The sequence below is a fragment of the Clupea harengus genome, chromosome 17, assembly GCF_900700415.2.
Source record: "Clupea harengus chromosome 17, Ch_v2.0.2, whole genome shotgun sequence".
NCBI lineage: Eukaryota > Metazoa > Chordata > Actinopteri > Clupeiformes > Clupeidae > Clupea > Clupea harengus.
The window spans coordinates 10874827-10898578 of NC_045168.1; the positions used below are offsets into that span (position 1 = coordinate 10874827).

General features: G+C 41.5%; 2 protein-coding genes across 2 annotated transcripts; one reads left to right on the forward strand and one right to left on the reverse strand.

The window, feature by feature from the left end:
- Positions 1-2207: 2207 nt before the first annotated feature.
- sh3glb1a (SH3-domain GRB2-like endophilin B1a) lies at positions 2208-12389 on the forward strand. Its single transcript, XM_012815187.3, has 9 exons — positions 2208-2485; positions 3431-3572; positions 4518-4646; positions 5183-5316; positions 8181-8273; positions 10138-10227; positions 10355-10455; positions 11271-11487; positions 11897-12389. The coding sequence occupies exons 1-9, from the start codon at positions 2423-2425 to the stop codon at positions 12002-12004; spliced, it is 1077 nt and encodes a 358-aa protein (XP_012670641.1). The 5' UTR covers positions 2208-2422; the 3' UTR covers positions 12005-12389.
- A 3894-nt stretch (positions 12390-16283) lies between these two features.
- nrros (negative regulator of reactive oxygen species) lies at positions 16284-23725 on the reverse strand. The gene is made up of 3 exons (XM_012815129.3): positions 21527-23725; positions 20465-20573; positions 16284-18466 (listed from the first exon to the last, which is right to left on the reverse strand). The coding sequence occupies exons 1-3, from the start codon at positions 21592-21594 to the stop codon at positions 16520-16522; spliced, it is 2124 nt and encodes a 707-aa protein (XP_012670583.2). The 5' UTR covers positions 21595-23725; the 3' UTR covers positions 16284-16519.
- Positions 23726-23752: the final 27 nt, after the last annotated feature.

Genomic DNA, 23752 nt, shown 5'->3' on the forward strand with positions numbered 1-23752 from the left:
ACCCTGAAACATCATCAAATCAAGCACTAGACTCAACTTAACATCCTAAAAACTTCAGAGGAGGACAATATGAGAAACAGACCTCTCTTGGACCTCACCTTGGAACTGCGTTTCAGGTTTTGGATGATATAAAGAAATGCATTAAAATGTATTAAAGAATCAGAATGCATAGGTGTACAGGTTCGTTGGAATATACTGCATTTCAATGGATTCCTTATTGTTACAACATTATCTCTACAGACATTTTACTTTTGACAACAAAAAATACATTACTCTCCTTTAAATGTTTATTCTCTGAAAGAGTCGCTGCCACTGCAGTATAACTAGTGTCTACCTACCAAAACGATGGGTAGACTGCTACTAAGCAAAGTTCAGTAGATGCTCTGTCCTAACTGGTGAAACTATTTGTCAGAGGATGCTGTTGCAACAGTGAAACTCTAGCCAGATGCTGATGGAACAGTGGCTGAAGAGATGCTGCCATCTGGTGCACAGTTATGGTATTTTAACACAATACATTTCAGTGTGGATACTGCACAAGTCCACTTCATGACTGTAAGTTCTTATCTTATCTTTTGGCTTTATGGAATCAAAGCAAAGGTTTTATCTGGCATTATGACACTTATATGGCAGCCACTTGATTAGCATTTCTCAGTCCCTCATTAGTCCATTCCCCTTCAAAGTCCATTCCCCTTCAGAGGTGTCCTTCATGCCATCCACATCAAATCCCCTTTAGAAAAAGAACCAGAAGTTTGCCACCAAACAAACTACATTTACATTTAGTCATTTAGCAGACCCTTTTATCCAAAGCGACTTACAAGGATGTATACACATTTTACATTTACACTGATGGCACACTGCACATCAGGAGCAATTAGGGGTTCAGTGTCTTGCTCAAGGACGCTTCAACAGGAAATCGAACTAGCAACCTTCTGATTACTAAAGGACTTCTCTACCTCCTGTACCACTATCGCCCAACAAACTAAACATAACCTAATTAGGACGGCAGCGATTTAGAAATGGCCTGCTTCAGTGTACAAACAGTGTCCACTGACTCTGTTCATTTGCACCTATCGGCAGGAAATTGTATAGCCTATATATATATATACACACACAGTCATTGGCTCCCACAACAAATGGCCAGTTCCAATGCAGTTTTAGAGGAAAGATTAGAGAATGCGCCCCTGAAACTACCTGAATCATTTTTGAGTGTTTGAATAACTCAAAAATAACCGTCATTGTGAGGATGATTTAAAGCTGTCCTCCACCCCAACAAAAGATGATGTGTACTTTTAAACAGTACTTTTATAAAAAAGGGCTATGAGAAGTGATACACAGGAAAATAAAAAGCAATGAGAATATGTACAAACTTGTATTTATTAAAATATGTTCACTTATTGTTTCTTCTTTAAATAAATGTAGGTAAATAATTGTAAAAAAATTTCTATGGATTTAAGGGTATGGTTCTGCCTCACAAACGTACAAAATGGCATCGCACTCCAGCTGTACCTCATTAGGTACCAATTTTGTACCTTTCCAATGGGTACATTTTTGTATCAGGACATAAAGGTACATTTTTGTCACGAGAGGTGCCTTTGGTCTTTTGGGGTACAGACGAGAAGGGACAGAAATGTACCTTTTATGAAGCTTTGCAAGATACAAAGTACTTTTTTGAATACCAAACACATTGCTGTGCCACAAGGTCACAGGCGAATCCTCAGTTAACCCTGCCATTGCAGGCTGCCAACTTGACTTTGAATGGCATCATAGAGTCCTTGCCCCTTGATTTGTTTGCTGCACCGTTTTACCCTTTCTTGTTCATTTAAAAAGTAACTGTAGACAAACAGAACGATACCTACTGTCATTAAGAGAGAGAGAGAGAGAGAGAGAGAGAGGGAGGGAGAGAGAGAAAAATAGAGAGAGACATTATGCTTTCAATACCTCTGAGATTGATTCATCTTCATATGGCTTGTTTAAACTACGCACAATGTTGTGTGCTGCAGGCTAATTTTAGTCCGTCGGTATGGGGAAAAAATTAGGCCTAGGCCTATTAAACGTCACTTAATATAAATATTGTAATGACGGTTTGCTTTTAAGAAAATCTTAAAGGCTTTACAGCTAACACTGTCTTTCTCTTCTGGTAGAAGGCTGAAACTGTATTCGTGGCATAGACCACAGACTGCCTAGTTGAAAATACGCACTTCCCTCATACGGTTTCAGACGAGTCCTCCTCCCTTCGATGTACGGAAGGACTGTAATCCCACATACAGTGAAGCGATTGTGGGAGGGCTTGTCTTCTCTACTTTGAACTGTTAAAAAAACAAAATATCACTTTGTATCAAACGTAAATAGTAATGCCATTGTAGCCCTTACATTGTATGGACACTTTTTCGGTTGATAGCTGACTTTACAAACAAGAAAGAGAATGGATTTTAACGTCAAAAGATTTGCAGCGGACGCCGGCACTTTCCTCAGTCGCGCAGTTCAGGTAAATAAATGCAAGTCGACGGTCTCTTGAAACTGCACTGTTACTGACGCTTACCCATCAAGTCGGGTGTGACCCACACATCTTTGACATTCATGCAGGCCCTACATATAAGAACTCCAAGAGGGCATTTCTGTTTAAGGAAGCATTTCACAACTTTGCTAATGTTAGCTCATTAACTAGTTTAAAAAAGTTGCTGTCATGAGATTATTATCGTTCGCTTGCTAGCTAGTTAGTTAGCTGTTGAGCTACAAGAGTGGCACATACGCGTCTGTTTTTCCTTTTCTTCCATTCCGTAATACGACGCCAAATGAAGCTTAAAACCATGGACTTTGATCGCGTTTCATAGTTGTTTGTAGTCCCAAAAAGCTAACGGTAGCTATAACAAAAAGTCCTGGATAGCAAACTCAGCACATCCGGTCTCTGAGTGAGCTGTGATTGTAGCCTGTGGTACTTGGTAGGAGGCTAACATACAGGGTCCTATAGTTTCCTTGGCACAACAAAAAGAGAACGCTTTGGTTTAATAAATTATCCCCTTAATATAACACTGAACGTTTCCAGTCATTCTGTTTTTCTATATTATCTTGAACTTATATTCATTTAAAACAAACTTGTCATGCCTGACAAGTGGCAAGCTCACTTAGATAACTAGCTAACTTGGCTAAATAGCTTGGCTATGAAACTTTGTAAGTTAGCGTACTAACGTTATTTTAGCTTTCCGCTAGTTCGCTAATAAAGTAATGATATGTAGGCTAGTCAAATGTATTCATGTTTTTATTAAGCTAGCTGGCTGACCATATTAATGTATCAGTTGTGGATATATCAGAAAAAAACGTGCTAAATATTCAATCAATTTCTTGTAACCCAAGTTATTCATATCATCCAAGATTTACACTAACCCCAACAAACAGTCATACTAATAACACATCTTTGTTACCCCACCTACAGTTTACTGAAGAAAAACTTGGACAGGCAGAGAAGACAGAGTTGGATGCGCATTTGGAGAACCTCTTGGCTAGAGCGGAATGTACCAAGCATTGGACTGAGCGGATATTGAAGCAAACAGAAATCCTACTACAGCCAAATCCAAGTAAGAGATTTCACACTGTACTGAAGAGGTTAATATGTTAAAACATGAAAATGTGCGCCTCTGAAATCCTTCAGGGTAAGGGATATTGGCGTTCTCCTTACGCCTTTGAAACTGAAAACAGGCATAAATATCTGGTTTGAGATCAGTCTGACAACCAATTTTCAGCAGCACTGAGTATGATCTAATATATTTCCAGAATATTACATAGGGACTTTTTTCCATACGACATGGGTATTATTGTAATATTCTGTATACATACAACCCATATCACCTATTGATAATAAAATATACAAAATATTTCCATTATGTAATTTCTTTAGTTCATAAACTTTGGCTTTCCACAACCTGACGTTACTACACATTGTAATCAGCACAAAGGAGTTAGGCAAAAGTTCACCATGGACTACTTGAAATTGTCCAGGCAGCAGTGGCTACAGCTGCCCGCACTCTCCTCAAAACTCACACAGAGCCGTCACATGGCTCAACCCTGAGAAAGCAACTGGGGGCCCATCCAGTATGCTGACTGGAACAGCTGATCTACACACAAAAGCATCTCTGACACCTGCCTACTGTTTGTTTATCCAGTCATAAGAGAACTCATTATCAAGTCACCAACTGCAGCGTTCCATCTGTGTCAGTTTCTACTTTTGAAGCAACAAGAAAGGGGTTTTGCAGATTTTGTTGGAGTTTAATTTGGAGTTTTGGTCTGTTTTCCTCACCTTCATTGAGGCACTAATTTATAATGTGAAAAGCAGAATTGAAACTTCAGAAACCGTTCTTATTCTTTTAATAGAAAAAGAAAAGAAAAGGTTGAGATCTCAAATTGTTGCTATGTCATTCCGAGGTTGCTATTTCATGCAGCCCTAGTCACATAGCCCAGGACACTTTGTCTGTCTTATGACTCCTCTCTTTGACCTAATTGAGTTTCTCTCTGTCCAACTGCAGATGTGAGGATAGAGGAATTCTTTTATGAGAAACTTGAGAAGAAAGTACCAAACCGGATGAACAACCACGAGGTGCTTGGCCAGTCCATGATCGATTCTGGGAATGAATTTGGACCAGGACAAGCCTATGGTAATCATGAGAACAGTGCATTTGGATGAATCTTTATTAGAAAGACGCGTATAAACTGCCCTACATTTGACGAAGCCAGTTATACTAGAAATACACAAAATGCAGGCATGTGCACAGATAGACCCTTCAAGCACCTACCCCGTTGCCCTCTGATTTGATAAATGTTCTATTTTTGAAGGACAATATGTTTCTATTTCTATTTGTAAATTGTAGTTCTTAAACCATTTTAATTTGGCCGATGGCATCAATTTTCAATCAAAAGCATGCTGTAACTATGGCCGACAACTGTGGTTGAGTTTGTAATTCTGCGTTGATCCCTACACAGATAGATCTGTTTACCTCAATAACTGTAAAGAAACTGTAGAAAATGACTGTTTAAGTTTCAGTTTCTGTAGAAACAGGATGCCCTTTTTTTTTTTAGCTTGAGCACCTGATCCCCAAAATGTCTGTGCACAGCCATGACAAGAGGTACCCTGAGATCATTTTATAATGTCTTCACTGTTGTTTTGCCCCCTTGACCTTTTTACAACACGTAGGCAACGCGTTGATTAAATGTGGAGAGACAGAGAAACAGATTGCGGGAGCTGAGAGAGAGTTTATCCAAAGCTCAGCCATCAACTTCCTGACACCTTTTCGGAATTTCCTTGAGGGTGATTTTAAGACTATCTTGGTGAGTAACTTGTCTTTGCACTCTGGCTTATGAAGAAAAAAGGATAGAATGTAGATTATGGTACTCTTACTGCTCATAGTTTGACAACTTTGAATTGAAAAATTGAATTGAGTCGAGTATACAATTTATACCCTTTGAAGAGACAGCTTCTGACATGACATTGTTCTTCAATTAAAAGGCCTTTGGTGTACTGAGATGTTAGAATACCATGTTTTTTCAAAGTTTAAAAACAACATGGCCTTAATTTCATCCAAAGATAGGTAATACCGTATTTTCCTGGCACACCGTATATAAACCGCATAATAGTATTTCATGCAATTGTATAAAACAAACCCGTGTATTGACCGCATCCATGTATTTACCGCAGTTTATGCAACATTATGATAATAGGACAGGGTAGAAACCCTCAGGGTGCTTGTGCAGCTTCACAGTAACACAAGTTGATATTCACACATTTGAACATGAGTTGCCTAAGCTAGAGATAGTTAGGATAGTTCAGGCTAACTGGCATGAGACCTCCATGTTTCACACCTCCCGGGAGGTTCGCGCTCCACAGCATCCCCTTAAATACAGTGGAGTGGGAATACAACACCAGTTACTTTAACATTCTGGAAGACTGAGTGTGAATGAAAATGGGTTATCTATCCCATGTTGTTTGTACCTGATACATAGGTTTCGTATGTGTAAGAGGGAAAGGGAGAGAGACCCCCCTCTCGTTTACCTGGCAGAGTAACTGTGCCTTACCTACTTCCAGGAGGAAAAAATGCATTCCCATTTCATAGCTGCAAACTAGTCGCTTTTCGGCTAAATTCGCCGTTTTCCAAAGAAATATGTCAATTTGGGGGGGGGGGTTGCATTGCAAGGGCAGTGAGAATTGCCACAATTTCCCACGGACTGGACTTTCAGGAACAACGGGATAGCTATCTTCACAAGAAAACATCTTTGGTGGAACGCGAGTCATTTGGCCAATCACAATCAAGATAAACGACAGCATCGTCTTCTTTCCCATGGATGAACGCAACTTTTTGGCTACGTCAGAACTAGATCTACTTCGATGGACACGAGCGTTAGTTTGGAGGTAAGTCTCGTTATCTGCCTACGATGTAATATGTTGTGTAAGTTGAAGTGGTTGTGCTATCCACAAACCCCTCCTAAAAGGGCACACACACCAGCTTTTTCAGATGACATACTTTCTGCATTTGTGCATTAGTAGTGCTATATAAATAACATCTGGTGTGGGCGTCCTACTTATTACTGAGGAAATTAACTTAGTATGCTACAAATATGAAAATGTACTATATTGTCATAGCTATGTGTTAGACGACAAACTGAACTCAATACTAAATATGTAAATGTGAACTAGTTCAGTTTGTTGCCATGAGGGAAAATGGGCATGAGGGCCGTGTGGTTGTGGTTTGATGTGTGCATATATGTCACGCCAGCGCTGAACTCTGCTCCTGCCACGCCCCCTTCGACTTCAACTCATTATGCAAATTCAACCTACAGACCTACATTGAAAGTGCACAACACCACAGTTTACAAAGCATAGGCTAATACAAAATAAAATCAGCACAGATTTAGAACATCCACAGTATTTTTAACGAATCAAGTGTCCACTATCTGAACTGTCAAAGATCACGCTGAAACTTCAATTATACTGCCACGAACATATTTCGGTCAGGAGTTTGTGTTTTATTTAAACACGATCATTCCAGTTATCACGGTCCCCCTTTTTCATTACGTTTGTAGGCAAGTAATACTAACAGGTTAGCTAACCAACTTTAACTTTAGCTAACTTGATATCTGTGTAGACGTTAGCAGTGTTGGTCTTGTCTGTAAATGCTTCATGACATTTGACGAGGAGTCCTTGGACAACAACAGTATTTTCACCGCGGGGAGCCATAAGGTGCACTGCACTGTTATGTTCTTCCCACTTTCAGCTTCAAGGACAAAATAGTGTTGATATTTCAAGCCAGGGAAAGCATTTTTTGAACTCGAGGTCAGAATCAGAATCAGAATGGTTTTTATTGCCAAGTAAGTTTACGCCTACCAGGTTACACTTTTTTTGTATCCTAATGCCGTTCCATGTATTCCATTACTCCCCAAGCCTGCAATTAGGCTACACTCTAACAGCTTTACAATAACAATGGAAGTTTGTGAATATTAAGCCATACAGTCACAGGGTTATAATAACAGGCAGGGTATTTGCAAAAGTTTTACTGATGAAAATCTAATAATGTTTTCTTTGTCTAGGCGATGGTTCTCGCTACTCTTGCCGAACATTCCCTTCCTTTGACTTTGCACCAGTGATGGTGAACCAGGCCCAAGCGCTGGCTGAAGACAAAGTAGCTCAGAGTGGGCTGAAGCTGTCACGCACATCAGCAGCTTACAAAATGATGCATGGATTGGGATGATATGTTAATAAATGTGTCTTTTTTTTTTACCTGAAGCAAATGTTGTCTTTTCCCTTTATTTTCTTTTTGGAGTACACCAATCACAAAAATGACAAATTTTTTCTGGGGGGGAGATGGCCCCAGACCCCCCCCCCCCCCCCCCCTACAGGGGTTTGGTTTGTCACCTTTATCAGCCCTTCTGTGTTTGCAGGTATGCCATGTATAAGCCACACCGAGTTGCAAGCAAAATCAGTGAATAATATTAGGGAAATTATGGTAGCCCCCAAGACCAAACTTAATGTTTTTAACTTAATTTACTAATTTTCTGTGAGTGGAGCAGTAATGCAATTATGCAGTCACCAGGCAGATTTCCCCATCCAGTGACACTGTAGATAAGTGATCTTGTCATTGTTTAATGTAGACAGGAGTGAGGATAACGCTGTTTTGTTTTTCAACCTTGCCTTTGTTCAGAAAGAACGCAAGCTGTTGGCGAACAAGCGGCTGGATCTGGATGCGGCCAAGACGAAGCTAAAGAAGGCCCGGATGGCCGATGCCAGAGCTGTGGTGAGTGATGATGATGCCCGTGAAGTCGTGAAGCCCTTTTCTCACGCCTGTAATTTGTGTCACGTCCTGCTTATGTCACAAGCCACAAGACCCAAACTGCTGCTCTGTGACAGCCAGCGCGAGGTCAGTCGAGATGTTCCCAAAATTGCTGCTTTTTTTTGTCTCTGTCTGTTTTAGCTTGATGTGGCAGTATCATTTTTCTGTCCACCTCTGTGTCTTCCCCTGTGTTCTCTTCTTTCTCCCTGTCTCTTCAGCCCCTTAGCAGCAACCATCCACCTGGGGATGTTAGCTATGCCAATGTCTGTTACATGGTGAACTTCCATAATGTCAAATGGCAGAAGGTTTATCTTGGTTCAGATGGTCTTAGAGGCCAGGCTTTTCACCACAGTTGCTGTCTACTCGTGCAAGCAATGACTTTCATTCTCTGCCCTGTTTCTCAGGAAAAATGAACCCACCGTCCGTAAATATATAACCTTGAGTTGAAGAGATGGTTATCAAGAACCATTTTTTTTTTGTTTAGCCTCAAAGCCTTTTAGGCTTCTTTAGAGCTTTAATGCTGTTTGCTCAACAGACCCCGTGATATTACAAAATTGTGCACCACCCTTTGTTCCACTTTGTAAAAAAGAGAAGTAGGTATTTTGCAAGAAGAAGGAAAAAACAGTACTCATCACAATCTTTCTGAACACTTTCAAATGTCATGTGTAGAATTGCAGAAAGCAACGCACTCCCATTTCTGTACTTAAAGAAAATAAAAAAAGAAATGACCAAGACATTTGTACCCATAATTGGACCTCCTGGCTAATAACATTATCTCATGAAGCTCTCTGGCATCCCCTATGCTTGCAGTGAGCACAGATCAGGGCTTTATTATAAACGGCTCATATTTCTGTTTTCCGCTTGTTGGTTAACTTTCTGGTCCAGCCTAGCAGGAGAAGGCAGTTGGTGTTTCTGTGTTGGTGAAAATGTGCTGCATTTAGTGGTTCGGTGTCTTAGAGTTGTGTGTCTGTCTTTGCGTAGCCAGTGAGAGTGTGTGTGTTTGTGCGGTGCTGTAGTACGGTTAGCTTGGCGCACATGTTGGCTGTCTGTGCGTGCCTTTTTTCCTGGCAGTGGGGTGTCAACAACTGCTGCCCTAATCTATCTCTGTCCCCTCTCTCTTTCTCTCTCACACTGTTTTCAATTGCTGAGCAGATGTGGGCAGAGGAAGTGACAAAGGTAAGTGGAATGCTCTTGGCTCGGCTGGAAGGGCCTGCGCCTCTTGGCAGTTAGCCGTAGCCTGTAGCATGAGCTCAGGGCCATTCCACTCCGCGCGCAGCAGCCACAGGCAAACCCTCAGGCACCCTCTTTAGCTGTGCTCGGCCCCAGAACAATAGTGAAATGCTGGAAGGAACCGGACACTCGTCCCCTCTATTGTGCAGCGCTCCAGCTGCCGTCGGTCAGCGTTTACTGGCTCCTTCCTGCGTTCATTTGGGCAGGGTGTTGAATAGAGGGAGATAAAGTGTGACAACAAATGTAACTCAGACTGATATATTACTGATGTTGATCTGTTCATTCTTTTTGTGTAAAATTCATTTTGTGTAGCAAATGGATTGCGGTGAGTCGTCACTTCTCTTTAACTCATTTCTATTAGTGTTTTCATGTCTGTGCTTTTTATCATACAGTGTTAGCATTGATGTGTCTCATGTGACAGGAAAAGTTCCCATTATGAGTGTCATGAGTTTGGGGCCTTCTGAGTTCTGACCATTTCCCTACCCATCCCCCCATCTCTTTCCTCCCTCTTTCTTTCTTTCTTCCTTTCCTTCTCTCTCTATTTCTCTTTCTCTATGTCGCTTCTCTACCTCCTCTTCTTCTCTCTTCTGTGTCTCAGGCAGAGCAGGACTTGCGGATGACTCAGAGTGAGTTTGACCGACAGGCAGAGATCACCAGGCTCCTCCTGGAGGGAATCAGCAGCACTCATGTAAGGAAAGGGTCAACAAGCACGCTTTACCTTATCTCACCACACTGGCAGCTCCACACCAGGGAACACCCCCCACACCCCCACCCTGTCGTAATGGTTTAACTCAAATGTGGTCTTCTCCCATTAGGCACACCATCTGCGCTGCTTGAACGACTTTGTGGAGGCTCAGACCACGTACTATGCACAGTGTTACCAGTACATGGTTGACCTGCAGAAGCAACTAGGAAGGTACATGACACAGTTCCCATTGAGCAAAACCACGTGTTACCTTATTTTGTTAAGTCATTCGCATGGGTAAATGCACTCTGTTTGTTTAACGTTAGTCGGACTAAGACTGTTAGTGGCAGCAAAGTGTGATCCAACTGACGTCTCAGTCAATAAATGTGTTGTGTATTGTTTCACTTTGCATGATACAGTAGGTGTGATGAGTACACTCATCTCTATACTGCATACATGAATGACACAGTTATGAAAGTTAACTGGTTACTACAAGACACGTATTGCAAAGGCAGCAACTGCGGATGCCTGTTTTGTGTAGTCATAAAAAGAATGGCATGAATTCCTTTGTAAGTAATTACATTTCTACGGTGTAGTCTACAGCAAGCATTTTGGCATCATGAGGCCTGGCTGGTGATTCGTGGAAGTATGGAAAACTCTTTTGGGAGAATGTAGACGTAGATGTAGACATTGTAGCAAAGCGAAATAAATATAAAAGTTCTTACTACAACTAACAGCACTCATCTTGAATCTGGTTTCTTTGAAGACCTAAGATCTCGCCCAGGCGACTGTTTGCATGTATTTGTTATTGACCGTGTAGGCAGTGTTTGGTAATTCGCAGTACAAGATGCTCTTGTTGAGAATGAAAGCTAAACTTTGGGTCTATGATAGATGACAATAGTCACCTCCAAAGAGAGAAGCAAGGCAGAAACAGATCATACTGTTTGGTGTCACTAATTACTAGGGTATACCTACCTCTTCCCTCACCTTATTTTGATACAATACTGTAACCTCATCCTGCCTGCTTCCTCCCTCTCCTTTGCCAGCTTCCCTTCCTCATTTGCGTCCAACAACAACCAGTCGTCTGTGAGCGGCGGTGCCAGCGTGTCCGTGCCCACCCTTCCCTTGTCGTCCTCTCTGCCCGCCGGTCGCAGCTCGTCCGCCTTCAACGAGCTGCGCAGCTGCAGCGGCAGCCGCAAGGCCCGAGTGCTCTACGACTACGACGCCGCCGGCAGCAGCGAGCTCTCTCTGCTGGCAGACGAGGTGGGCGACGGACGGGTCACCACACAGCAGATAGATGCTAGGGGGGGAGCCTACAGGGGGCCATTAGGGTTGCCCTGAGGGGGGAAAGATACAGACGCCTTGTAAATAAGAAACAAATGAAATGTAACAAACATAAACCTTCACAATTCCACAAGAAAACAAATAGAGAATTATTGAGGCCCAAGGATGTGTAACTCCAGACACTTTGTGAACGTATTCCATCATAAAGCATTATTATCTAGATTATCGGCAGGTTCTCAAGGTAGTTACTGGCAAGGAGGGACCATTTCAGAAGCGTGTTATCACATGGTGCCAGAGTGCCTTTAGTGTAGAGTTATACTGACAGAGTACCTTGTAAAGTTCATCCACACATCCATTTATTAAAGTTTTTATTCTTTCTCTGTTTTAGGTGATCATGGTTAGTAGTGTCCCAGGGATGGACCCTGATTGGCTGATGGGAGAGCGTGGGAACCAGAAGGGAAAAGTGCCAATCACCTACCTTGAGCTGCTGAACTAGGCCCTTGAAAGGGCTGGACTTCTGGGTCCCAGATGGATAGCCGCAGCACAGCCAAGCATAAACCCAGGCCTTATTTCATATTTATAATAATGATTAATGATAATAATAATAATAATAATAACATTGTATGCAACCATGCTTTTAAGAGGTGTTTTTCTCATCTGTTTTGTGTTATCCGGTTGGTGGACACCTCTACTGCCTGTATCCACCACACTGGAAGCTCAGAGATCCCCCCCCCCCCCCGACCCTGCACCCTACTTAACACCCCTAAAGTGTTTACAGAATCATTTACTCAGATGACATGTTGTTTTTTGGAATAGTGATTTTGGTGTGATTGATTGCTAGTTGCCCCCTGCTTCCTTAAGGAGCAGTGAAATGCCGGGGAGGGGGGGGGGGGGGGGGGGGGGGGGGGGGGGGGGGGGGGCGGGGGTTTACAATGAGATTTTTTTTTTTTTTTCCTTTTTTTTTGCGAGAGAGATAACATGAGAGAGCACTTGAATGTAAAGAAAGGCTGAAAGATTGAGATATTTTGTATTTCTTTTTCTTTTCCTTCTGAGAAGTCTTAAGTGTATGTGGGACTGCTTTGAGAAGTCTTTGCCACGGAAAGAAAACGAGTGAGAAACAGTGGCATGTTCCTCCCAGAGGAGCTGTTTCCACGGTGACCATATCAGTATCTTGAAAGAGAGCCTTCTCTTCATTCCTTTAGACTAGGGAGAAGAGACAGCAGGTCATTAATTATATTAAGGCCCCCATGGCTTTAGCTCAGTGCCTTTGGTCTGGCCAGATAGGCTTGAGGTTTTATATTAATTACAACAGTTAAACATCTGGATGCCTAAATGCCTTAAGTGCACCAGAACCCTTTGTTCGAGCATTTCAAATAACCATAATGAAATCAACGAAGATCTTTCCATCTTTTTTAAAGGCAAAAAAACATGGACCAACTCTTCACCACTGACCTTAATGACAAGATGCACACTCCAATAGCCCCCCCCCCCCCCCCCCTCTCTCTCAGGTCCAGGTGTTCATAGCGTTTAGAGAATGCTCATGAACATGCAGACAGTGCACAGTGCCTTCATCTGTCCTATGGCCTTATGTGAGCGTCACACATAGGTTCCTTGCAGATTGTTTAAACAGAAGCCGTGGTCTTAAACCTCACTACTAACCTTTGCTACACCGTGTCCTCCCCCTACTCATCCACACTTTTACCCAGAGAATTGTTTTTGAAAACAATTTCAAAACATTTATTTTCATTATATAGCAGTTAAGGAAAAATGTTAACGGCCTCTTTTGTCTTTTGTTAAGTTGTTTTCATAGATTGTTGTAAAGAATGTAAGCATTGTGTATTAAAGACTCTTGTGGTATAGCCTTTTCTTCACTGTGTGTGAATTTGTATGAAGGTTTATGTATTCATACTTAACTATTTGACATATATTTGTGTGCACATTATACTGCAGGGTGACGTATTTTCACAGGGTGTTTGTGAAACATCTGTCCAGCAGAGGTCAGGCCTCTCCAGAAAAGGAAGTGTTGATATTTTTACATGTATCACTATGATGATATGATTATTTTTTAGCATTTAGCAAAACATAGATATAACACACACATATATATTTATTTATATATATATATATGTGTGTGTGTGTGTGTATGTCTATATACATTTATATATATATAGACAGAGAGACAGAGACAGAGATGCTTCAGATTATGAAGCTGAATGTTTTTTTTCTTGTGGAAATGTTTCAGGTGTCATGGTTAATAACTGAAGTAAACAAAAATGAAAAGGACTTCTAGCAGACATGAAAATAAAGCCTATGTAAAACGAATCCACGTCTCACATAGACATGAGCTAAGCTTCAGGGTAGTGTGTGGTATCATACATTATTTTAATAGTTATTTTAAGTAATGACACAGTGTACTACAAATAACCAAATGTGATTCCACCCATGGCTGTCACACTTTTGGAAAACCTACATTTCTTTGTGGTCTGTGACATTGTGATCCGTACATGTTAGCTTGTTTTGAAACATAAGCACCTTCATAATAAAATGAAATAAAATAATAAAGTAACTTTCTGTAACATGCTAGTTGGAACTCATTAGACGTGATAAGAATTCCTCGATCAAAAACATGTGAAAGATCACACGAATAATCTGGGTTATATCAAGATGTTTAATGTACTGTGTGTGCATGTGTGAGCATATGTGGTCGGTCTGGAGAGGGTTAAGAGGAAGTGGAACTGCATAGGGGCCAAGAACTTCCTGTTTGCTGCAGCTGGAGCTAGCACTCTCCAGCTGCCCGTTATCCAGCCTTCCATGCCGGGGAGGGGACACACAGGGCTGTGGCACTTTGGTGGGGACAGTTCTCTAGTAAGTGTGCTGAATAGAGGGGCCATTTGTCATCTGCTCAGAAACTAGCCACATGCCTCATCTTAAGTATTGTTGAGGATTAGGAACAATAATATAGTATAGAAGTATAAATCACATGAATATATATTAGATGTCTGATTTATTGCTGTAACATGCCTTCACTCAAAAATAAGAAGCAAACAAAAGCATCAGTTCAGATAAAGATTGCTAACTGACTGAAGCATTTTTCACAGGCTATAAGCAAACCAACCACAGCTCTCTGAATTGTAATTTTCTCTGGTAAGATAGAGAAGTGCATTTCCTCTTTCATCACACGTGACCAAAAAAAAAAAATCTGTAGATGTGCTATTTTTTTAAGACACACTTAACTGGAATCCTTTTCTTACTCAATGTCAAACTTTTTTTTTTGACGGTAAGCAAAACATTTCACTAAAAATTCATCTGAGTAATGTAATTCAAACAACAGGGTAAGTTACACAATGCAAGAATATGACTCAAAAGAGCCCTTTAAGACACTGTTTTGTCAAATAAGACGGTGGTGCTGTGAATGTCAATCTTCAATCCCAAGAGATGGCAGCTGTGCCTTGGGCCCTGCACCTCTAAGCAAAAGCTCCCCTAGTTTCTCTTTCAGTCTCTCCATCCCTCCCTCACTCTGTGTGTGTCATTCTCTATGCTCAAACCACCATGACCCAGAGTATCACCACAGTGGTATTCTGGTTACGCTCTGGTTTAGCCTGCACACAAGGTACATCGTCATATGGAAGATACTCACAGAGACCTCCGAGCCTTTGGCACCAACTTCTGGGAGTGTGTGGCAATCCACCTACCTTACCTCTTTTACCCCACAACCAGTATATATCAGTAGACTCTTTTAAGTGAGGGAGTTTTAGAGAGTGAAAGGGAGGTGGAGTTGGTGCACACAGAGGTGCCTCTTTTGGCTAAGGGCTCAGGTTGGTTGTCATGGTATTTTCATATTGGTGTCTGTGGACATTTGCCGTAGCCACACGGTGTGGCGCACCACTGGAACTCATGTCACAGTTCCAGATGAATGAAGGAAGGGGAAGACATGTGGGCTATTAGTGGGCGGATGGTCCTGTTTTCTCACAGGAAGATACAATCCTATTTTGAGTGATCAGCTTCCTCAATTGGTGGGCACACACCATAGCAGACTTTACGTTTTGGAGAAATAAGAAAACAGAGCCCTCAGGACAAAGCAAGCAGAAGAGTCTAGCAGTAACAATTTAAGACCTATGTGAGGCTTCAGGGGCGTGGCCTTGGGCCAATGTGCACCGCATTTTCCCTTGCACATGCTGGAGATACTAACTGAAGATACTAACTGAAAGTACTAACGCAGATTCAAAACTGGGCAGTTGCTGCACATCTCAGCAAAACAGGAAATTTCAAGTTTCCTCTGCTACTTTTAGCAACATGTTTGCATCACACAGCCTCAGCAAAACTCACATCCAAATGCATTCACACGCGCTCAGTACGTGCGTATCAACCAGCAAGCCACAAGATGTGCTCGGTACGACCACACGCTCTCGCCTACTCCCGTGACACCAAAACTGAACCGCACACAGTTCTCCATCATGAGAACGTGGGGCACACCCTCACAGATGGTGAACTTGTGGTGAAGACGTATCTCCTCACACCCTTGTGTTATCTCTTTTTTTTCTTCTTCTCCTGAAGATCTAGGCTACAGGCAACAATTCACAATCAAAATGAAATGAAAGCAATGTAAATCTTGACCTGTTTTATAAGTTGATCATTTGTGGCACTTTCTTGTTTGGGTCTACTCTGAATCAGGGGGAGGTTGTGATGTTACTACTCCCTTTGTAATGACATCATTCCTAACAATCACACACTTCATGAAGTGGTAAAACTAGAGTCAGATTTAGAAGGATTTGTACTTATTGTGTGGAAGAAATGTTTAATATCAGATTAATGACAAGCACTGAGTAGCAACATAGGTAAGACGTAGTGACATTTCTGGTACTCAAAATCATTTAGATTAATACAATAAAAACATGAAGCTCTTTGATGGTACTTATTTCAATCCATTTTGTTGTGAAAATGTACCGAAGTGTTTGATGACATACACATGATAAGGTGTGTGTGTGTGTGTGTGTGTGTGTGTGTGTGTGTATTAGTAGGAAGTTGCTTTCCAGCATTTCTTCTTTATGGCTTTGGGTAACACTCTGGGCTTGAGGGTGAGGAAAATGAAACCGGTGATGCTTAAGAAAATTAGAATCACAGATGAGAAGAGCAGGATGAACCACCAGATGGATTCCTGACTGCTATCACCACACACGTGTCTGTCAAAATGAACCACACTGTGTGTACTGTGTGTTCGATCTAAACAATTGACCTCTTCTAGGTCAACAATATTAACCAGTTTTTCAAATGTCCTGTACCAGTCCAAGTGACAGCAGTTAAAACGGTTTCCGTTGACAAACACAGATTCTAGTGTCTGGGCTAGCCTGATGGCCTGTTCACCGGGGATGGTGGTGAGGTTGTTGTCCCTCAAGTCCAAAACCTTTAGGTCCAACCCCATTAAGGACTGTGGAAGCTGGGAAAATGAGTTTTGAGAAATGTTTAGAGATTTCAAGTGGTGAAATGGGGAAAAGTCAAAGTCCCGCAGGCCTGTGTTCCCCAGTCCTAAGTGCTGAAGAGTTTCACCCAGCCCTGCTAAAGAATCCGGCCTCAAGTGGAGACCCACATTGTTAGAGAGTTCTAGATTGATAAGAGGAGAGCCCTCAAAGGCAAAAGGTGGAAGATCCACTATGTCGCACCCTACCAGGTGAAGCTGTTTCAGAGAAATAATGTTCCTCGAAATAACACAGTCTGCATAGCTAGCATTGGTGACCTCATTCTGGCTACATATCCCTATTGTGTTGTAGCTGAGGTCTGCTGTGCTCAGCCGAGGCAGACTGGAGAACAGCTTGGGCGGGAGTCTTCGAATGTCATTTAGGCTAAGATTGAGATGGGTGAGGTTGTTCAGCTCACTGACGGAGCTCTGTCCAGCATGAAGTTCAGTCACCATGTTGTTACTCACGTCCAGCTCATACAAGGTGGCCGGCAGTACCCCTGAGGTGATGTTGAGAGACTCCATGCAGTTTGTCCTCAGCCTGAGCTGGTACAGATGGGGCATTTGCTGAAGGAAGCCCCGAGGGAAGTTGGTGATAAGGTTTCCACTCAGGTCAAGCAGCTCGAGTGAGGAGATGTCTCCGTGTAGACTTTCGTCCCACAACTCTGCCGTGACGTTGCTTACATTCCCTTGAAGGTTGTAAAAGACAACACTGGAGTCCCAGTTAGTTTTGTTGCTATTTGCCAGAAGATCATAAAAGCTGATCTTGTTCTGGGAAAGCAGCAGATTGCGGAGATGGCTGTGTGGCGGTAGAAAAGGGAAAAAGAAGAGCTTGTTTTCAGACAGATCTAGAGTCTCCAACTGAAATGTGTCGTTTAAGTCCTGGTTAGAGATAAACCACTCAATGTTATTGTGACTGGCATTCAAGACAACCAGTTGGGTCATCTCAAAGTTCACCAGGCACGGCAGGAAGTTGAAGGCTAGGTTGAGTCTTTGGAGATTGTTTAGGTTATCAAAAGCCCTATCAATCTCATACAGTTGGTTTCTCTCTAGGTTGAGCTCCTTAAGCTGATGAAGATTGCTGAAAATGGAACCATCCAGCCTAGACAGGAGATTCCTAGACAGTGACAGGCGTTCCAAAGAGGTGAGGTTCTGCAGCAGCTCAGCAGCCATATCTTCAGTGATGGAGTTACCTGACAGGTCTAAAACCTTCAGTCGAGCTAAAAAGTGCAGGGATTGTCCAGTCTGGCCATCACCAGGATGAAGGGAATTCTCTGCCAAATTAAGACTCTCTAAATGGTGGGAATCCCTGAATGCATTTGACTCCACCATTTTTAAACCATTGTTTGCACAGCTGAGGGATCGCAGCTGGGGGTATCTTGAGAGCCAGCCATTTTTTAGTCCTTTGATTTGATTATTGTTCAGAGAAAGGTCTTCAGTATCCGTCGGCAGATCTCTGGGCACAGAAGACAGCTGGTGGAGATCACATAGAGCCATCCTCTGCGTCTGAAAGACAAAAAAGGTAATGGAGAATCAAGCATTAATTAAGAGCACAACACATTTTCAAAATTGGGGTGACTGAGGGGTGGGTCCATCTCAAGTCAGGTCTTGGTTTTGAGATCAGTCTTGTGATCAAGATCTTGGTTTTGGGACCAAAGAAGGTCAAGAGCTTGGTTTCTTCTTGGCAAATATCGTGCCTTTATCAATGTGCCTTTTCTGTACTTGTGCTCCCATGGACCTATGAAACTTTATGAAACATCATGTCACAGCTTAAATACTGTTTCAATTCAAAGTCTGCATCTAGCCTATTACAGATCAAATACCCAGAAGTGTTATCGACTTGATTTATCAGGGATGTATTAGTAGGTGACTTGTGTGGACTTGGGTAGTCATCTCAGAATGCATTTTACACAAAGAAGCGACAATGGCAGCAGAGGAAAAAACACATAACTGCAAGTTTCAACTTTTTTTGTACTTCCACCATAACTACGTACACAATTATTTCCTGCCATTGGCTCTTTTATAGGCACACATTGTGAATATATCATTTTATTAATGAACACAAACGCAGGCAAATTGGTGTATTATATTATATGTTATTTCATTGTAAATATCAATTACAGTGAAGATAAAGGTGAAAATGGAGGCTAGACTCCAGAACCGAGCTGAATGTTGATGCAGCAAGAACACTGCTGTCTCAAATTGAGCGTACTGCATCCTCCCGTCCTCGGGACTCCTGACCTAACTTTGCCAATAAAATTGACCAATTTAAATAAAACATACCTATGGACTACAAGGTTAAAATGATTACTCATGCTTAATTGCAATGGTCCCTTTATTGTAGCATTTTACATTCTCACTATTTGTATTTGATTTATTACTGTTAGGACTGTTAAAAGTTTTGGTCTAGTCTTGGCCTTGACTGGTATGGTATGGGTCTTGGGATTGTCTTTGTCTCGACAGGTGTGGTCCTGACTACAACAACATCTCTTGATCAGATCTACAACAATATCTTGATCAAATAAGAAAATCTCTGTAAAGCTGTGTGTATTCATATATTCCCTTTAATATTCAATTCTACTTTCATTTGAAATTTACAACAAATTATTTTTATTTAATGATCAGCTGGACACACATGAACTATCTTATAAAACTGACATAAACGTAAAGATGCAACATCCAGAAATATCAAATAAAGAATGATTAATCATTAGCTTTTCATTTGTTTTCACCTCAGAAATTTCAGACAGATGAACTTCAAAAGTCGTTGTGAAATCAAAGTTGTGAAATCTTCACAAGCTCGACAGCTTGTTCCTTGATGAGTGTGTTAGGGTCCGATATATATATATTTTTTTTTTATAAAATCAACAGAATCTTCCGATGTTAAACCTGTCTGAGCTTACCCCTCTGAATCACTGATGCATTTAGGTGACCTGTATCTACCCAAACAGCTAACTTCAGTGGTCACTTTTGTACCCGTCACTTTTTCTGACCACCTTATAATCTTTCACACACATTTGTGGGGGGAAAACATTTGATTCTTAATAACTCTATATGGGAATAAAAAATGATTTCAATCATTTATTTCAGCGCTTCATAAACTCAACTCACCTACTATGATGAGTGATCTCACCCAAGCAGCATTCCCCCCAAAACTCATTTTATATATATATATATATATATATATATATGTATGTATGTATATAACACACATACATATATATATATATATATATATATATATATATATATATAAAATAAAGTTAAATTCACATACTTTTACAACAGGGCATACAAGGTACAGACAAAGACAATAAGACAGAATAGTAGAGCGGTAGAGTGTAGACTAAAGTTGTAGTAGTAATGAAATCACTGTGCAATACAACTCAATATTGCAGTATTTACCCAGGCTTTATCCAGGCTGAAATTGCAATTCTTCACAAGCACATTGGTTTGGAGAGCCTATTGTATGTGACCATAGATATGGCATCAGTCATCACTTACCAGTTTGCAAACAGATGCATGTGGATGGCAGAATGTAGTCATCAGGTAACCCAAAGTAAGGCCCAACAAGGAGGGAAAGAGACTGAGGACAGGCATCTTCTCATATTTACTGTAATGAAAAGAGGAGATCCTAGTCTTTAATCCCAGTGGTTTAGTCACCTATCTCACATGTTGCTGGCATAAGAGATTCGTTCCACCTCCTCAGTTCTCGCCTCCTCAGCAACAGATAAAGAGTCAGCCTGTGTATTTTGTAACACATTCCTTAATGGATTGAAGGTAGCCTATGTGTTGGATGGAGCATGAATTAGGCCAACTGTTTCATCTTTTTTTTACGGAAAGATAACTTTACAGTGCGTATATGACTTTTAAACATTTATCCATTTTTCCCTCTGCCTGCAACCCCCAATCTGAATATCGGTTAGGCTACAAAAGAGGGGGCATAATCTCCTAAAGCCTACAGTGTCGCATTTTCATAAATTGGTGAGAAATATCCTCGGTAATTCAATACTCAATAAATGCCACAATACATCAGTGAGTCTGCAACCATCCATTGGAGGTTCGTGCGAGCCCTCTCATGCATGCACAGCCTATATTAGTAGGCTAATCATGCATTTCTATGTATTTTTCGATTTTATTATACAATGTATATTATTGTATTTATCGTTACTTCAAGATCACTAGGCTAACCCTCTTTATGGGTGTAGTGTATGTTATAGGCTAAACAAACTTTCAAACAATAAAGCCGTGCAGATGTGTAACCTACATCAAACTACCACAGTCAAGGAAACATTTTCTCACGGATACATTTTTAGGAGTCCGACGACTCATTGGCGCCTTGCCAAACCAATACAAATCTCAGACCGCTTTGTGTATGCCTATTGAATTGAATCGATAGACAATGTAATTTACTCTCAAGCGCTGTATGCTAACAGCGTAACCTTCAATGCACTTCTAAAGCATCTAGTGGTTTACCTCTGAACCATAACCTACACTAAGCAGAAGCACTCGAGTTAAAGTTTCATGTGGGCGGCAGTGATGGAGTTCGATGAAGCTCCTACTTACGCTAACGGCCAGGCTGGCGTCCTCCTCCGCAGCGGCACAGGCAGGTTCGCTCCGCAACATAGCCACATACAAAAGGTCTACGTCCAGACCGATGGCCACTTGCATCTGAGATGCAACTGTTTTCATGTGCCGCTATGTGTGAGCAGCAATATTTGCGGAAGCAGGCAACGGAAACCATGTCACATGCAGCCTCTGCCAAGATCATTAAAGTTTTGCAGAACGATGGCTTAGAAAACACGCCGTTTTTTTTAAGGCAACCACATCCCAATATGGTCATGGTCTCAGACCATTGCAGCACAGACTAACGCGACCCATTGAAACAATCAGGTCAGAACTCATGCCATGGGCATGTTTAAAAATAACCACAGAGGCTATGTTCAGACCGTGAAGCCCATCCATGACAACCATTCTGTGCATGAGAATCTATTTAGTGAGATAGCTAATTACTTAAGGGGCCTTAAACTGCCATGTTCATAATACCAACTGAACCATCAAATTACCACTAAAACCGACAAGGGGGCACACCCATGTCACCCACTACTGGTTTTGCACATCTGATACAAGCAGAGAGGAAACCACTTGAAGGTTCACACCCTTCCTGCCTAAAGTTGCAATGCTATCACTTCTGCTCTCAGCAACTGTCAAAGTTACACTTTAGTTTTTCCAACTTCAGTTCAGTGGACACCCTCACGTATGTGACACTGAAACCACACTGTGACAGTGCTGCACATTTAAAAGATCACTAGCATGTCCTTAAAAGTTTTTAACTGGGCTAGGTACAAGTACATTACTTCAACTTTTTTATATTTTGGCCTAAGTTCCCCAAAGGTTAGATGATGGATAAGTGTCCTATTGCTATAAGACATATTAGAATAATATCTCATTTGTACTCTTCACTGAAATGCCTGTGGGCTCAAAATACATTCAGCAACAAAGTAGCCTCTAAGCCTCCCCTCTGTGTTGACATTCACTCCGTTAGGAACAATCTCTACCGGCTGTCAGTAGTGATTGGTTGGCTATTCCACAATGTAAGAGAGCATTCAGACTTAGGAGATAGTCTCCCAGATGAACACATGAGTTACAAATTCAAACCAGCCCTGGACTCTATTGGACTCCCAGACTGCGAAGAAACTTAGTGGTATTGGTAATCCCTAGAAGGCCTTGTAGGCACACTGTCTTAATCATCATTTCTTGTCATTTTTGCTGGAACCCAGGCCGCACCCCAAACCCTTAATATTGAGCTAAACCTGACCTTGACCACTTGACCTCCACAGCAGGTCATTATTGAGACATTATTGTAGAGGATGTGGTTGAGGCAGCATTAGCAGCTCAAGCTCAAGCCTGCCAATAATTACCAGGCTGCCCTGCTAATGAACCCTGAGGTGAGAAGTGGAAATACTCTGAAGTTCATTATGTGCTTTTTCCATTGAGTTTTTGCTTTGCATCAACACAGTGGCAAACATATGTCATCGAATTGTCACCACATACATATATACCAAATAACATATACTCTATTATTCATGATCATGAAAACATTAACTGAAGATATGCATTTGCAACAGCTGAGGAGACACAAAAAGATGTGGGTTAAAGAAAAGAACATCCTTTTGCAGCAAAAACAGGATGAGAAACAACATGACCACACAGATGTGTGAATATCTGCACCATTGTGAAAGTAAACATTTTGTCATTTTTTCCCCCAAAAGACATTTATAAAGAAGTGTTTTGACTTAGTTCAACACCATCAACATGGTTGTGGATGTGCTTGCCGGGGAGGTACACCGAGATTCTGTTACTTTATCACTACAAGAGAATACAAGGGCTCCACCACATGGCTACTTTGATAATGACCACCTCTATCACAAAGAGGACTGATCGGAGCTTAACAAAACTTTGCCACCCTTCTCAGAGGTAACGCATAAACAAAATCAGTGAAAGCTGAATATGTTGTAAATTATGCATGTTTTCACATTTTCACTATGTTACATTACCGACGTTGAAAGCCGTGCCGAAGATAGTGTACCTGTTGAAAGGATTGTTAAATAATGATAAAACATCCCTTTAATACAGGGGTTTTCAAGCAATGGTCCACAGCCCCCTGGTGGTCCATGAAGACATTGCAGGTGGTCCCTGACCATGCACTCAATAATGTAGCTTCCCTGTGGGAATCACTATTTTTAACAACAGTGGTCCTCAGGCTGCTTCTTGGTTACTATAGTGGTCCCT